At 42.6% G+C, this 18,239-nt stretch overlaps 1 protein-coding gene across 1 annotated transcript in view; it reads right to left on the bottom strand.

Annotated features, from left to right (window-relative positions):
- Positions 1 to 18,239, bottom strand: part of LOC138953195 (uncharacterized) — a gene marked incomplete in the record, with an annotated part of 247,254 nt that overhangs the window by 33,383 nt on the left and 195,632 nt on the right. The window contains 1 exon segment of the mRNA XM_070324991.1: positions 17,073 to 17,290. Within this exon segment, the coding sequence (XP_070181092.1) occupies positions 17,073 to 17,290 (218 nt within the window).

Here is an 18,239-nt window from a genome sequence, read left to right on the forward strand (position 1 = left end):
AGACAAACAGACAAAATCACGGCCTACCTCACAGAACGCACAACAGGAAAAGACAATAATTTTCCCTTCAGCTGATTTGTGTAGGCTAACTTAAACACAGCCCCCGATAAAAACGCATGTCCTGGATCGACAGTGGAGTTTGCTGTGTGGTCTTTATCGCTGTCGTCATCTTTTCGTTTAGATAATGACGCTCATTTCACATTTTTTGCATAACGCTGACTGGTTATAGATTGCTTCTTTGTTTGAGCCAAACACAAAGCGCGTCTGACAAGGACATTTGCCGTATACTGATTATAGATTGGGATTGGAAAGGTGTATTTGTGATAGGTACTTAGCCGTCAAATTACTGGGGGGTGGGGGGGGGCGGGGGGCAAGCGTGTCATTATCTGATAATAAATAATCTAACAGTAAACAACATGCCCTTTGTTAACGGTTTGAAATATTTAAAAAAAACAATGTTGGAGTAAACTCTACTATGTCGTTGTGAGCTTGTGCACAAGTTTGTATCATCATCATCATCATCATCATCATCATCATCATCATCATCATCATCATCATCATCATCATCATCATCATCATCATCACCAACAACACCATCATCATCATCATCATCACCATCACCAACAACACCATCATCATCATCATCATCATCATCATCATCATCATCATCATCATCATCACAACCACTAACACCATTATCATTTTATCCTTCTTGGCGATTATTATTTTTAAGAATCATCAACTCCATGGTAACTGCGAATATGACCGTTTTTCGTACATATCAAAGAAAGGCGATAATGCAAAAAGTATGAGACCAGTCTCATCAAAGAAGGGATTTGCTGAGGCGGCTTATGTCTACATATTAGCGGGACGACGGCAAGGAAGTCTACGTCGCGTGCTGAGGTTTTACCTTTGGCTCCAAGGTGTGCTCAGCCTGGTCAATATCATTAGCTAAAATAGAGGTAGGGAGAAGACGGAGTTGGGGCGGGGTGGGGAGGGCTGGTGAAGAGTAGAGTAGAGTAGAGTAGAGTAGAGTAGAGTAGAGTAGAGTAGAGTAGAGTAGAGTAGAGTAGAGTATAGTAGAGAGAGAGAGAGAGAGAGAGAGAGAGAGAGAGAGAGAGAGAGAGAGAGAGATTTGAAGGCAGTGGAGTGTGTAGTTTTAGGTATGTGTGTGTGTGAGTGTGTGTGTGTGTGTGTGTGTGCGTGTGTGTGTTTGTGTGTGTGGGTGTATCTGTGTGTGTGAGTGTGTGTGTGGGGGGGGGGTGTGTGGATGGGTGTGTTAGAAAAGAGAGGGAGAGAGAGAGAGAGAGAGAGAGAGAGAGAGAGAGAGAGAGAGAGAGAGAGAGAGAGAGAGAGAGAGCTGAGTCAGTGGATGATCTGTCTGTCGATCTGTCGGTGTGCCTGAATGTCGTTCAGAGTGACAGACAGACAGGCAAGCAGTTAGAGGCAGACAGCCAGACAGCCAGACAGACAGACAGACAAACAGACAGACAGACAGACAGACAGAAAGCCACAAAGTTTAAAGAGAATGAAAAGAAAGAGAGAGAGACACACACACACACACACACACACACACACACACACACACACACACACACACACACACACGCGCACGCAAGCAGAAAAAAATAATAACATGGATGTAAAGAAAGAGAAAAGAAAGAAGAAGGCCCAGAAGCCAAAGAAGGGAGAAAGGGGGTATTAAAAAGATCTTTCCTCATTCCAGTTAAAAAGTAAAAAGTCCATTAAAAGTCTGCAGCCAAACAGACGACATGTTTGTATGGATTTTTCCCTTCCCATTTGATCTTTTCAAGTCAATGTTACAAGTTCGGATCCATGTTTTATTTACATTTCCTTAATAGGGGATTCAGTGTCGCCAAGAGATCGCTGTGTTCTTGTTAAAAGGAAGGAAAAACTGCACGTCACAGTGGAATAGGAATCGGCACTTTGAAACTCGACGATGGACTCAAAAGGGCTGATAAGTTTGCATGTTCTCTGTTTGACAGGGGAGGCTACCGCTCCTTTGGCAGCAGACTCTGCACCCGAGTTGTTGGCCTTTAAGTCAATACCGGTGGATTGTGGAATTCTGGTGGTTTCCGATTGTCTGTATGTTCATGGAAACCTTCGGGTTTGCATAACAGTTTTTATAGGGCTAAAAAATTTGCCCTAACATTTTCAATCCTGTTTGATTGCACTTCGCCTCTCGAGGTGATCGTAGTGTTACGGCACTCGGTTACATCTGGCGCTTGCGAGCAGGGATGGGACTCGGCATGATATGTTCAGGTAATGGCATAATATGACCACTGAACATTTTCGTGCTGTTCCCATTCTGCGAACTTGGGATGGACAGTGGTCCCCCGGTTCGGAACTTCGGGACGAAGTTCATTCAAACGGGGGCGATTGTGACAGGGAAGGCTACCGCTCCTTTCACAGCAGACTCTGCACCCGAGTTGTTGGCCTTTAAGTCAACACCGGTGGATTGTGGAATTCTGTTTGTGATGGGGTCTGGTGGTTTCCGATTGTCTGTATGTTCATGGAAACCTTCGGGTTTGCATAACAGTTTTTATAGGGCTAAGAAATTGGCCCTAACATTTTCAATCCTGTTTGATTGCACTTCGCCTCCCGAGGTGATCGTAGTGTTACGGCACTCGGTTACATCTGTGGTTATTGTTGACACTGTTAAGCTCTCTGCAGTTATCCAACAAATGTTCTTTCTAGAATGTATCAGAAAACGACGAAAAAGAAAAATAACCTGGGGTAATTTTGAAGTAATTGTCACTGTAATTTCCTGAATTATGGTCAATAAAGTATACATTCTTGAGAAGAAGCAGGGGGAAAATAAGGAGAAGAAGGAAGGTGGGTGGAGAGGAAGGAGGAAAAGGAAGAGAGAACGAACGAATGAACGAACGAACGAACGAACAAACGAACGAACGAACGAACGAACGGCTGGACGAACCAAAAAAGTCCACAGAAGAAGAATTTAAAAACAAACATTGTACAACAACAGTTGGGGTTCTCACCGGAAAAGTGCAATGGATTTTGCACTGTAAGGTTCCTTTAGTCTAATGAAAAATATCAATCTAAAAAGGGCAGCTATTGTAAAAGTTGGCAGTTGAAAAAACCTCATTATATTAAAAATAGCAAAAGGTCAACACAGCATTTAATCGTCGTTGGCACGTACGTTTGGAATGTCCGTCGACCATGACATTTAATAATTGTTATTCTAATCGAGCAAGGGAGAAAGAGAGAGAGAGAGAGAGAGAGAGAGAGAGAGAGAGAGAGAGAGAGAGAGAGAGAGAGAGAGAGAGAGACAGACAGACAGAAAGACAGAAAGACAGACAGACAGACAGACAGATAGAGATATAGACAGAGATATAGAGAGACAGACAGACGGGCACAACATGATCTCCTACAGTCATATCCCTTATTATCATCTGCCTTTCCTCGATGTTTTTTTATATTGTTTGTTTTACAAGATGAGTTGATTTGACAATATATTCTTGCTATATATCAAGCTAAAAAAGTGATCGATAGAAAACAAGAGTGCGTATGTGGGTGAGAGAGAAAGAGGGTGGGAGAGTATCTGTCTGTCTGTGAGTCTGTGTGTCTGTGTGTGAGTGTGTGTGTGTGTGTGAGAGAGAGAGAGAGAGAGAGAGAGAGAAAGAGACAGACAGACAGACAGACAGACAGACAAACTGCACTGAGAGACATGCCGAGAGGGCTGTCGTCGATGACCGTTTTGGTACACTAATACTTGCACGAATAAGGACTTCCCGTGTTTATATTCTTCTTTTTGTTAAGTTTCCAACGTTTTCACAGCGAAGGTGAATCTTATACCTTGATAATTGACAGTGTGAACCTTTCGAACTTGGAGCGCAAATACGACCTGATACTCGTGTTAGTGTTGCCCCTCTAAACTCTGTTTTCTCCTTACTCCTTCATTAGCAATATCGAATTCCGTCTGTCTGAGAAGACCCTCAATCTTACGTGACAAAACTCAGGTTTTCTTAATCGCACTGTTCGATTTCCTGTTTTCTTTTTTAAAAGCTGCTCAAGGTTGTTGGGAGGGGGGGGTGTGTTATTCTAATCTTTTTTTCGTTCGATTTTTTGTTTTCATTCTTCCAATCTCAAGGCGGGAAGTTTAGGGTATATTCGTTTAATACCTTCTTTTTGGTCGTTCTTTCTTTTTTTCTTTTATTTCAGCTGTGAACTGAAGAACAACAAGATGTATGTATTGAAAACACTTTCATGGACACTGTTAAAAACACAGACAGACAGAAAGACAGACAAGACAGACAAGAAAAGACAGACAAGACAGGACAGACAGACAAGACAGACAGACAAGACAAGACAGACAGACAGACAAGACAGACAGACAGACAGACAGACAGACTGACTGAGACAGACAAGACAGACAGACAGACAGACAGACAGACTGACTGACTGACTGACTGACTGACTGACTGACTGACTGACTTGACAGACATATACAAATATAAAAGCTGGCAGATAAACTGACCGACATAGACACGCGATTGCGATTAAAACCAAAAACGTCAATTTTAACAGAATATGTTCATAATTACGTGTCCTCTTACATATTGCATCAAATACATACAATTTCGACGCCACAAATGAACAAAACAAAAAAAAAACACAGCACGAAACCCCAACCGTAAAAAAACAAAAATCACAACAGATAAAAAATCCCTGTCAGAAATAAAATAAAACAAAATCAATAAAATGATACACCTTGTTTCAAACAACTCCCCGATAACATAAACACAAAAGAAAGACGAGCCAACACGTTCATTTTCCTTTGAATTCGGACCGTCAACATGTCAGCTGCGTGCAAAAATACTTCGCAGACTAACCAAACAAAAATGTCCGTCTTTGTATTATACTTTCTTTGCAGGAATCACTCATGTTTTTGCATTTAATGGCTCAAACCGGCACGGTTGGCCTAGTGGTAAGGCGTCCGCCCCGTGATCGGGAGGTCGTGGGTTCGAACCCCGGCCGGGTCATACCTAAGACTTTAAAAAATTGGCAATCTAGTGGCTGCTCCGCCTGGCGTCTGGCATTATTGGGTTAGTGCTGGGACTGGTTGGTCCGGTGTCAGAATAATGTGACTGGGTGAGACATGAAGCCTGTGCTGCGACTTCTGTCTTGTGTGTGGCGCACGTTATATGACTGTTAGGAAACGCTGCCGTTGCTGAGCTTTGGTTCAGTTTTGTGTGTTGCATGTAGTTGACTTATTTGTACTTTGTGGGAAAGTACCGATATTATATTTTGTAAACACAATGTTTATGCTTGGACGAGAATGCAGGTGAACTTTCTAGTCCTGTCAAAACAAGTTGTTTACCATGCTGTTTTAGTCGTGAGTTCGTGGCGTTCGTTCGGATTAAGTGTGTCGGCGCTTTTGATGTACGTCAGAGAGAATGTCGCTAGTTTAGTCCATGCACGGCTCGTATAATGTAGTTGTATCGTGTTCGGTCTGGAATATTCTCGAGATTGAGTATTTACTATATATGCCAGCGCGATTTGAATGTTAAAAAAGTTTCTATTTGAGTTCTGCTAGTTGTGCAGTTGTATGTATTGAATGCTGAATAAATCCTCGAACTCAATTTGACGAGTTGTTTTCTGTTGCTGCGAAGACGGGCGACGTAGAATAAAAGAACACAACTATACGACGTTTGAGAACTTGTGGCAATCTCAAGTGCCGTGTAACAATGACAAAGCAGCACCGCCCTGATATGGCCCTTCGTGGTCGGCTGGGCGTTAAGCAAACAAACAAACAAACAAATTTAATGGATCAGCTAGATGAAGATTCCTTTCTTCGCGTGCAAGGCATCGCGTGAGCCATCACAGACCCGGCCAGGGTTTTACATGCACGACGATCCCTTCCACTTGTACACACACTACAAATCACAAGCCTGCTTGCTGATATCTTTCTTTCCAGAGTAAGATTCACACCTGGGAACTCCTGTTTTGCACTTGGAGTATTCTCAAACAAACTTGCTGTAGTTTCAGAAAAATGAGCGTGCGTACTCCACACAGCATTTGAACATCCCTGATTCAAACATGCTTCTCTGACACGCGTTCGTCGCACCGTTCATTAAGTTAACCAAAACATTTAAAACACATGCTTCTTTCAATGTTTACTAACAACACCTGTAATCATGTGTCAAAATACTGGATCGGCTTCGGGATGCGCTTGTGAAGAAAAGTAGTCTGGGAATTTTTCTCGTCGTATTTTTTTCCACAGACCGTACTGATCGTATTCTGGACAATCATGCGTACAAAATACGGCAAAATCGTATGGGTTCCCAGGTCTGAAGATTAGTCGTATCAAATACAGTCAACCGTGTCAACGTCTTCATGCACGGGTCGCCCTGATTGTTTTTTGTGTGTGTAAAAGTCATACGTGGTACTCCTTTTTGTAAACCTGTTTCAGTTTTCGCTCTGTTTCAGACATTCAGTGCACGTAAGCATTTAAGACAAATGTGAATTCTGATTTTCGGCCATCATTCAACCTTTCTGTTACAAGTATTGAAGAATGTTATGTTTCATGTATATACGCTGTTTTGGTATGGCCAAAGAGGAACTCACAACTTCGCAGAGGGAAGCAGACAAGCACAGGAGGCGAAAGAAATAGAGGAAGCGAGAAGAAGGGTGGTATAGGATGGGGGGGGGGGGGGGATGTTTCGGGGCAGTCTAGGTGATAGATATTTTTATCAACCACCTCGCAGCAGCGGCTTAGTGTGGTGCTATTTCCACCAACGCATTGACGTCATCACAATCAGTATTACCGCTCGTAAGGTAGTTGTGATTTCAGCCAAAATATTTTCCCTCAGTTCGCCAGCGAGTGCATGCAGCTACTTTGCCGGGGAAATATACAGTGCCCTCCTGCCGGGAGGGAGCTCGAAATGCACCTGTTGCATGGCAGAAAGTGGGTAGTTTTACCTGTAATAGTCCCCCAGTCCGACACCTGCCAGCCCGCAGCTAGATCGGCAACACTTTATTTTGTTAGTAAGTGCGGGGTACCTCTACTCTTCATTATTATGACTTCTGTGTGTGTGTGTGTGTGTGTGTGTGTGTGTGTGCGTGTGTGTGTGTTTGTGTGTGTGTGTGTGTGTGTGTGCGTGTGTTTGTGTGTTTGTGTGTTTGTGTGTGTGTGTGTGTGTGTGTGTGTGTGTGTGTGTGTGTGTGTGTGTGTGTGTGTGTGTTTTGTGTCTGTATGAGTGAGTGAGTGTTGTGTGTGTCTGTGCGGGTGCGTGCGTGTCTTTGTGCCTGTTGCATCCATCCTTAAAATAATTTCTGTTAACACAAGCAAACAGATACATCACGAAGGCAAAAGAGCGCGTCAGTGAAACCAATAAACACTCTGAACCCGTCAATATAAACCCAAGAATCGAAAATAAAGCGGAACAAATATAGGTTAAAATTGTTCACCCCATGACACTAACGAGACCATTCGGCCGTAATTTCAAGCCGTCCTGGGGCGTTATCTCAAACCTATCCACGCAACTGCGTAAGCTATCTCTCTCCTACCCTCCACTCCCCCCACCAACACTCGTAGCCCCTATTCCACTTAACACCAGATTCTGTGCTGACACCTTGGCACAAATCAGTATTTTGTTACCAAAATGGTTCACGTGTCCAACTCTTGGAGAGTACATACAGGCATGAGACCAAGGGTAGGGCGGATGGTGGCGAGAGAGGTGAAGGGACGTGAAATGTTTACTGTGCCGTCCGGGCTGTGAGCAGTGCCCGCCAATGTTTAGCTCAGGCACCGTCGCGGCAGACGCGCCGTAGTTCTATGCTGGAAAATGCAGCGCGCTATTTTGGCCATCTGACCAACTGTCGTCCTCATCTCTAAGACCAAGAGGTGTAAGTTACACCCGCCTTCAGGCTCAGGCAATTTCAAACGCTCGACTCAAGACTGCATAGGCTGTACAGGCACCAAAAAGGTTAGTGTCAGTGGTACATGTCATTTCCTTCACGTGAAAGCGATCATGTTCAACACCACAAAACTGTTAAGACGGAATAAAAGCATCTTTGGACTCAAAACAGACCATTGGTTTCCTTAGTGGTTTACGTATCCTAGCCGCAGAGAGTGCAATAGCTGTAATACAGTGGAACTCACCCCCCCCCCCCCTTTTAAGACCTCCACAAATCAGAGAAAATCATGTCTTAAAAAGGAGGGAGTCTTAAAATGGGGGTATATTTACAGAGGTTATGAATAGACAGTCTGAGAAAACAGGGTCTTAAAAGGGCGGTAGTTTTTTATTTTTTTTTAATTTTTTTTTTTAAAGATTTTATTAAACATAGTATTTCATTTGTAAAGGATGTTATGAATGAAAATGGTATTATTTCTTTTGAAGATTTATGTCAAAAAGTGGGTTATAAACCATCCAGACAGTTTGAATACAATGCATTATGCACAGCACTTAAATCCAGACGTACAGACACATTACCATATCAATATCTTACATTGCAGGATTTCATTGTTGTTGTTTTTTTTTCTTGTTTTTTTTTCCCAAAATTTTAATCAATCAATAAACACGTGATAACAAACATGGTAACTGTGTGTTTTCTGTTTGTACACATAATTTCTCATTTACATGCTTTACCTTAAATCAGAGACAATAAACAATTTGTTTCTAATTAATAAAACGTCAGACTAACGAAATCTCAAAACAACATGATTTCCAAAAATAATTTCCAGTGTTAATCGTGAATCGTTTTTTTTAAAAATGCTTACGCACATCTTTGCGATTAAAATAATATGATTAATCTTCTTCATATTTTTGCTGTTACTTTTAATACCAAAAAGCACATCTGTAACATTCAACCTAATTCTTTCGCCAATGTTTACTAAAATGTACATTTCAATATATTTCCAAAACCTGAGCACGGTTGGGCATTCAAAGAAAAAATGTTCCAATACATCAAGTTCATCCTCACAATATGTACAGTTTTTATCAGCCTTCACTTTCATCTTACACAATAAAATATTAGTTGGATAAATGTTTTGCAATATTTTCCAATGCAGTACACGTAATCGAACTTCACTAGTGACAGTGGCTGCTAAGTTCCAATTCTTTTCGTCGATTTCAAATCCTAACTTTCTTCTCCAAAATCCTTCTGAACAGGGTGGGCTGTATTTTTTTCCTACGAGAATCTTTCGAATTTCTTTTGCTGATCTCACTTTTTTTCCACAAAAGGTCGGAATGTCACAGACTGAACAATTTACATCGTCTATAGCTACATTTCTTAAAAGGAGATGTACAGCTGTACGAACAACATTGTACTCAAGCAATCTATTTGCAGTGTAGCCAGTTCTTTCACACACTTCTTCATAGGTAGCAAAACGTCCATTCTCACACACATCGCTCACATACATTATACCACTTTTAATCCAATCCGCAAAAAAGAGTGGGTTACCTTGACAAATTATATCTTTGTTGTTCCACAACAAACCCGATACAGAATTACCATTATCGACTTGATTATTATCAAGCCATGCCTTCAACACAGCGGACCAAAATTCCGATTTAATACTGTCCAATCCTTTAAATGGTTTGCTATTAATGTTCGCAAAAAAACATTCAAAGCGACTCCCAAAACGGAAAAACAGTGCTTTTGGGAGCCATGACCATTTCTGGTCTTCATTAGACAGAGTTAGGTTCACAACCCAGCTTAACAAAAAGGAACACTGCATCTGTCGCAAATCAATCATATTCAATCCATCTTGCTTAACTTCGTTACATAAAACAGTTCTTTTCACCTTTTCAAATGCCTTCCTGTTGCAGTCTTTTTTGCGCCACACGAAGCGAAACATTAACCTATTAATTTCAGTTAGAACGTCGTCTGGTACAATCAGCGCCTGCATTATATAGACAAAATGTGGCAGAATAAACGTTTTAAATACACAGACTTTACCAATAATGCTTAAATTCCTTTTCTCCCACACGCAGATGAGCCTTTTCGCAACATTCACTCTCTCTTCCCAATTCTCTCTCACTTTTGACGCACGCATGTAATTACAGAAATATACACCCAGAATTTTCATTTTGTCTGTACATGCAAAACCGCAACACTCATTCCTACAGTTCTTCCGTGACCCAAACCACATTAGCTTGGATTTTTGGTGATTTATGTTCAAACCTGATATTTCCGAAAATGTATCAATCAAAGCCAGGGCTTGGAACATGTCATGTTCATCTTGCAAAAACAATGTAACATCATCAGCGTACAACAATACTTTCAAAACTTTATCCATATCTCCGTTGTTCCATTGGTTTCCTTAGTGGTTTACGTATCCTAGCCGCAGAGAGTGCAATAGCTGTAATACAGTGGAACTCACCCCCCCCCCCCCTTTTTAAGACCTCCACAAATCAGAGAAAATCATGTCTTAAAAAGGAGGGAGTCTTAAAATGGGGGTATATTTACAGAGGTTATGAATAGACAGTCTGAGAAAACAGGGTCTTAAAAGGGCGGTAGTCTTAAATGGAGGGGGGGGCGGGGGTCTTAAAAAGGGAGGGGGGGGTCCACTATAGTACCAAACAGTTCATTTGAGATTTAGCATTAATGGAATCACTATTTCCGAGAAATTCGCACTTATTGGAATCTAGCTGAGGGAACGGGCTGTTGAAGGTGGGGCCTACCGTTTTGTCGGCAATTCGTTGCGCTGTGTCCTAGGCTGGGGAGGTGGTAGCTGTCACTTTGTGGTCCTTGCCGGGGTGGCCCATGCCGCAGGTGTCGCAGACGTGGAGGAATCTGCAGCGGGACCCATAGGGACAGTCGCCTTTGTTGGTATACAATAAGCACACTTCCTTCCCGTTGGGTCCCGCTGGTCGCCGGGAACCGCCGCTGGCCGTCGTAGCCTTGCCGCCCTTGTTGTCTTGGACGCCATGCTGGAGCCGGTCCCGCAGGATCACCGTGGACAGGTGGGGGTTGGGGGTTCCCCACTTGAATCCGCTGGACGACTGGCGCCTTCTGTACTCGTCGTCGTACAGAAGCACCGACTGCCACAAGTATCTGGCCCCCAGCTCGCCTATCATCTCTGTGTACCGGAGGTAGGCGGTCGAGTCAAACCCGGGCTTCTCAGCACTCAACTTCGCCATGATACGTGCGTTTGCCACAATCCAGTGGCAGGGGGAGACTTTGTCAAGTTTTGGTCTCTGGTTGAGTTTTAGGATGACACCTCCCCCGAGTGTCACCTCTTCCTCGGCCGCCATCGACCCCGGCACAAAATCCAGAATGGAGAGATAGGAGGTCTCACCTGTTGGCTGCAGTGACAAGCCGCCTAACAGTCCCTGGAGTGGTTCCACGCTTTTTTCCTCAGTCACCCGCTGGGATAGTGGCCCTCCCCCGCTTCGCTTTTGCAGGGCCGCCACTGCTACTCTCAGCGCTACGTAGTGGCCACGCTTGAGACCCAGGCCCTCCAAATCCTGGGCAGTCGCATTTCTCAGCACATTGAGGGTGTTCAACTCCTCATCCTGGAGAACTTTAACCACCGTTAAAGGCAGATCTGTTGCCCACGCTCCAAATTCGAAGTCCATTTTGCAGTAAGAAATAGTTGGCATATGCCCGCTGCGCCGCGCTGGTAAGGACTGACCACAATGTGTTGCTCTCCCGTTCTTATAGACCCCCGCTGATGCATCACACGTGCAAGCCCCCCGGCAACATGGACATTGCGGCTGGGCTATTCTCCTTGACTTTCACAAGTCCTCCTCTCCCCTCTCTTTCTAATTACGGGCCTAAGTGTTGATATCCTGCTTTACTACCCTCTCTTCCCTACCTGCCAACACTGATCCCTTTAGGCCTACCTCAAGTATCTAACATCCTCCTCCTCCACCCGCGGCTAATCTGTCTCGTTTAAATAGAGTTTATCTGACGCTGTCCGCTCTATCTAAACTCACACTTTAAAGACGACGTCCTTTCCGTTTCAGCGATCGTGTTTTTCTGTTCAGGTGTTTACGTGGTGTAACTGTATGAACATCTTTTCACTTGAACACATACCAACACTCAACAGCCTGGCTGCTTCCCGTGCAGAGTGGCAATACTTTGCTGTATTGATGAAGCATATTGACACTGGTGTCATTACAAAATCAATTCAACAACAACAACAAGTCCATTCTGCACAGGAAACTGAGTGCCTCCCAAGGATTATGGTGTGGCGTTGTACATCAATTCTGCTGGATAGCTCCTTGAAGTTCAAATCCCTAGCTGTCCATCACAAGCAGCAACAACCCATTAACAAGCCAAAACCTACTTCAAAGCAAAATCAATAAATGTGTATTACGTCCAATTTCTGATCACAATGCACTCTGATCTGAGCTACAATCTTTAAAAAATAACTTTTCACTGACATCAAAGAAAAAGGCACACGCTGTCTAGCAGTGAATCAATTATTTTCAAGCCTCCTCCTTGCAAACTGAAGCATGCGGCCTTGAACTCCATCTTAGTTAGCGTGAGTAGAAGACAGACTATGAGGTCCATGGACAATACGGACAAAGCGGTACTGCTTTAGAATAAATCCAAGTGTTTGTGTTTGCTGTCTGTACATTGTTGATAACAACAATAACAATAACAACACTTTATTGTCCATTAAAATGAATACATTAAAACGGAAAATTGCCTTCGACATGTCTAACCTGCCTGTAAATGTTTCTGGTTTTTTTTCGCCAGTACGTGAGATTGTCTTTGTGTTTTTGTTTGTTTGTTTGTTTGTTTGTTTGTTCGTTTGTCTCTTTTGTTGTTGTTGTTTTTAACTTTCTTCCTTCCTCTGTTTCTGTCCGTCTCGAAACTGTCATGCTCCAAGCCAAACCCTCGATTACAAAATCAAAGTCTGAGGATATAAAAATGATTAACAAAGTAAGTTATGAGAATCTCAGCCAAATAACACTGTCCTGAAAGGAACACCAGGGACAAAGTCACTTCCGTGTTGTGTTCGGTATCTTCCGGGTCGTGCTTTCTCAAACACGTTAAAAAAAACATCACCTCCGGTTTTAATCTCTCCTCAATCTCGTGCCTTTAGGGCCAAAATTATCGAACTAAGGAAATGAAACTGGGTTGCTGGATGACAGAGAGGAGGCGGGGGAGGGGAGATAATTTGCTGGGTGGAGGTGAAGGGGGTGGAGAACAAGGACAAGGGGTGAACGCCCCCAAAATGCCGTCGACCACACAGCGCTGAGTGAGGCAAATCACGTTGACAAATGTTCAGTGATGAAGCAACGCAGCTGGGTGGTGTAAAATGCACTTAAAACAGGAATGTTGCGCGGGATCGACAGTCGGCGAAACACCGAAACCTATTTCAAACCGCTGAAAACGTTACCGTATTTTCGGCAAAATTGTCAATGTTTGTTTGGTGGTGTTTTTTTCAGGGTGGGGGGAAAAGTGCCTGTTATTTCTGATAACTGTCGAAACTCACATGGCCATTTCGACAAATGGGTAGAAAAAAATCATCTTCGCAACCTTCCTACAAAAGCTTCAGAAGAGCGTGACTCGATGAAAAGAACAAACAAACACTAATTCACTCATACGCAACGAAATGCTACTCACACTCAAAAACAATCTCGGACGAAAGAATCATGGACATTGTCACTGATAACAAATGTAGACGGAACTGCCACAAGAGCTAATTAGACATGTAATTATTTTCCAGGAAGATTCGCACTCATCAAAGACTCTTTGTGGAGAACCTTGTAGCAAACACCGGATCTCAGACGAATCAGTCAGGTCAAATATATTTCCCCAGAAAGCGGCGTATGGCTGCCTGAACTGCAGGGTAAAAATGGTCATACACGTAAAAAAACCACAAAAAACCCATGAGTGAATGTAGGAGTTTCAGCCCATGAACGAAGAAGAAGAAGAAGAAAAAGATCAAATATGAACTTATCATGAATATACTCAGCCAAGAATATAATGCCGCAGCAGGAAATCCCTAAAGCCTTATATATATATAGCAAAATCCAATAAGGAGCTGGCAGCGCTCACAATTCCATTGTAGCTAAGACTGATGAATGAAGCATATTAAGCATACTTTACTTCCAGTAGGCCCCTAAATGTCACCTTGTAAATCACCAGACTTTCTGCCAAACCTTTACGTGGAATAAGAGGATCACTCCACTTGGACTTTCCCTGAGTTAATGTTGTCGCCCACGCCTAAAAGTCACAAAACGTTGGTATACTTACTGCAAGGGCTTCTGCGACTAAAGCAAAATCTTAAAAGTTGTGGTAGTGTCAATACAGGGTTTTTCACAAATACTCGAAAGTACAAAAAATACTATTTAATAGTATCAAAAAAGGATTCATCAGACAACCTTAAAAGTTGTGGTAGTGTCAATACAGGCTTTTTCACAAATACTCGAAAGTACAAATAGTATCAAAAAGGATTCATCAGACAATCTTAAAAGTTGTGGTAGTGTCAATACAGGGTTTTTCACAAATACTCGAAAGTACAAAAAATACTATTTAATAGTATCAAAAAAGGATTCATCAGACAACCTCAAAAGAACGGGGGTGGTGGAAGGGGGGGGGGGGGGTGGTCAAAAATGGACTATTAGAAAGACATTCTGAAAAGCACGGGTTGTGGTCAACAAGAATTTGTTAGACAATCTCAAAACGGGGTGATGGCAAATAGAAACACGTCATAAACACGCAAAAAGATGGTCCAAAAAATCATTACCACACCCAAACAAATATCTTTGGTGTTAAAAGTCAGGCTCAGTCCAAAAGGATGATAAGGCGAGCAGCATTTTTGTGGAAACATCAGCGGTTACATAGGACACGAAGTTCGATTGGGGTACAATCGGAAGATTCTATACAAAGGGGTAATACGGTCAGACGGAAATATCACGGAATACCGACTCTCGTGGCGGCACATGTCACGCAAAGAGAGCTGTGAGATGAAACAAAATGTTCTTCACTGCACGCGAGCTTCTTTTATGAAACAGCGTGAGTCTTCGTTACAAAACGTCCAGAAACTGTGGTTATGTCACGCATGAAAATGTGTGATCGTATGGGAGCGTGTGTGTGTGTGTTTGTGTGTGTGTGTGTGTGTGTGTGTGTGTGTGTGTGTGTGTGTGTGATCGTATGTGTGTGTGTGTGTTTGTGTGTTTGTGTGTGTGTGTGTGTGTGTGTGTGTGTGTGTGTGTGTGCGTGTGTGTGTGTGTGTGTGTGTAGGGGTAGGTGTGTGTGTGTGTGTGTGAGTGTGTGTGTGTGAGTGTGAGTGTGTGTGTGTGAGTGTGTGTGTGTGTGTGTGTGTGTGTGTGTGTGTGTGTGTGTGTGTGTGTGTGTGTGTGTGTGTGTGTGCGCTTGTGTATTTTAATTGATGTCGTTGAATTGTTTTATAATTGCGTATGTTTGGTGTGCTTGGCTGGAGGGAATAGAGTGAAACCCGCAATTGTCAAAACAAATTCCCAAACTTGGGCAATAAATTATTCTGTATTCTGTATGGTATTATAGGCAAGTCACTCGCGTGGACTGTGTCTGAATCACGTGAACAAGGAGTACCTGTTGAAAGCTTGCCTCACTAAGAGTAAGACTATTCACTCTTTCATAACCCATAAAAAACCTAGAGAGTTATTTCCGGAGTTCGTCCATTACTCGTATTTATCGCCTTGGTGGACAGAGCTTTTAGTTTCAGTATCATGATCACACATTGTGACTCCAATAATAGACACATGGCTGCCTGAATTGCGGGGTAAAATCGGTCGTACACGTAAATCCCCACTAATGCAAATTCACAAATGCACGTGGGAGTTCCAGCCCCTGAACGAAGAAGGAGAAAGAGAATTGCTGTACAAAAGTACTGCGTCTGTCTGTCTCTCTGTCTGTTTCTCTGTCTCTCAGTCTGTCTCTTGTTGTCTCTCTCTCTCTGTCTCTGTCTCTATGTCTGTGTCTGTCTGTCTGTCTGTCTGTCTGTCTGTCTGTCTGTCTGTCTGTGTCTGTCTGTCTGTCTGTCTCTCTCTCTCTCTCTCTCTCTCTCTCTCTCTCTCTCTCTCTCTCTCTCTCTCTCTCTCTCTCTCTCTCTCTCTCACTTAACACTTATTGGAACAGCACCCTATTTAACCACCCACACGGCTAAGCTGAAAAAGAAATTGACGGCCTACGTAAACACCTACTTTAACACGTTCAATAATCACACAGTTTCGATTTTCCTAGCGTGCGGAAAGTGACAAGCCAGTGTAGCGCAGTAGCGTATGGGCTGCAGCAGCTCGCATATCGTTTGAAGTGACAAACCAGTATAGCGCTGCAGAGTAAAGCGCTTCACTAAGCGCGCTTTTGTCTTCTTTAAAAAAAAAAGAACTTTCTAAGCTTGTTTTTAATCAAAACATATCATATCGATATGTTTTCGCAATCAGGAAATAATAAAGAATAAGACAGAGTTAGTTTGGGATCGATTACTAACAGAAGAATCAGATGAGATTATTTTTAAATCGATTTCTGAACTTTTGATTTTAATAAGAGTGTTTAACTTTCTGAGCTTGTTATTAATCAAAATAGAGCATATCTATATGTTTTAGGAATCAGGAAATAATAAAGAATAAGACAGAGTTAGTTTGGGATCGATTACTAACATTTTAATTTTAATTAAAATGTTCAGATTTTTAATGACCAAAATTGATTAATTAATTTTCAAGCTTCCCAGCTGAAATGCAATACCATAGTCCGGGCTTCGTCGAAGATTGCCTGGCTAAACTTTTAATCAATTTAATAGAAAAATGAGGGTGTGACAGTGCGGCCTCAACTGTCACACACAAATAAACAGATATGACGTCATCAAAATAATGTATCAAAAAATGTAAAAAGAAAAAAAAGTTTGGGGATATCAGTCTCAGGAACTGTCATGCAAGGTTTCATGAAGATCGGTTCAGTTGTTTTTTTGTGAATTGCTCTACATACACACACACACACACACACATACACCACATACGATTCCCCGTTAAAACATTTAGCCAAAACTTGACTAAATGTAAAAAGGACAATGGAAGACACCGGGAGACACAGACAGACAGACGGAAACAGAAACACACAAACAGACAGTGCAAATAAAAGCCTACCTTGACTATAGGAGCAATGTCCTGCTTGTCGAGGTCGTCAGTAGGGGAGGTGGTGTGGCGGGCGGGGACGGTGTCGTGTAGGGATCCTCCCGCAGCAGACGACGCGGGGATGAGGTTGGCGGGGGACTGCAGACGGCTGTGGAGGGAGCGAGAGATGCAACCTGCCCCAGGTGAGGCGAGGATCCTGGAGGTGCTGTTGAAATAGTTGCCAGTCACGTCTGGAACAGAGAGGAGACAAAAATAATGTAAGTTTGTTGGTTTCAGGTTACAGAGTTCGGCATCATGAACTCTAAAAATAGTTGCCAATCACGTCTGGAACAGAGAAGAGAAAAAAAGAATGTAAGTTTGTGAGTTTCAGGTTACAAGTTCGGCATCATGTACTGTGGAAATAGTTGCCAATCACGTCTGGGGAAGACTAAATATAAAAAGAATTTTGATTGACTGGTTTTAAGTTATCCCCGAAAGAAGTGTTTTCATTCATTCACCTCGCTGAGAGAGCTACAAGCTCCTGATCCTGATTGGAAAAACATATTTTTGTTTGGAATGAAACACTCGTTCACATGCCTATAACGTCTATATGGGTCAGAAACAGGTAAGGATACAGAGTGCACTATTTGTGCATGCCATTAAGCTATGCCCACACGATCAACAAGCTAAGCGTCTCCATTTGCTAAATGATTTCACAGGGAACAACCAAACAACCACATGATCGAACCCTCCATTGAACGCACGGCCTATTATTTATGCCGCGATAGGGATTATGACGAGTACTTGGCCTGTTTTCCTTTCATGCAACTTGTAGCGATCTGGGATAATCTGCAGTGCGTCGTCGGTCCTGCTGAAGTTACATAGGTGAGCGGATCCCCTTATCTTCTCAAAAGGAGCACATTCATTTTGGATTAACAAATATCAAGCATCTTCCTTTCGTACATCATCAGTCAACCGAAGACATTGAACCGTCCAAAAATAAATCGAGTGAGTGATCGCAATACTGTTTAACGACATTAACAACAACAAGAACAAGAACAAGAACAACAACAACAACAACAACAACAACAACACAAAGATGCAGAAAAAAAGAAAAAAAGTGCTGTTTTCAAAGAGCAGCAGATGGGAAACCATCAACAACAACAACAACAATATTCAGTCAGCATCTGTAACACTCTG

The sequence above is a fragment of the Littorina saxatilis genome, linkage group LG17 (assembly GCF_037325665.1).
Source record: "Littorina saxatilis isolate snail1 linkage group LG17, US_GU_Lsax_2.0, whole genome shotgun sequence".
Lineage (NCBI taxonomy): Eukaryota > Metazoa > Mollusca > Gastropoda > Littorinimorpha > Littorinidae > Littorina > Littorina saxatilis.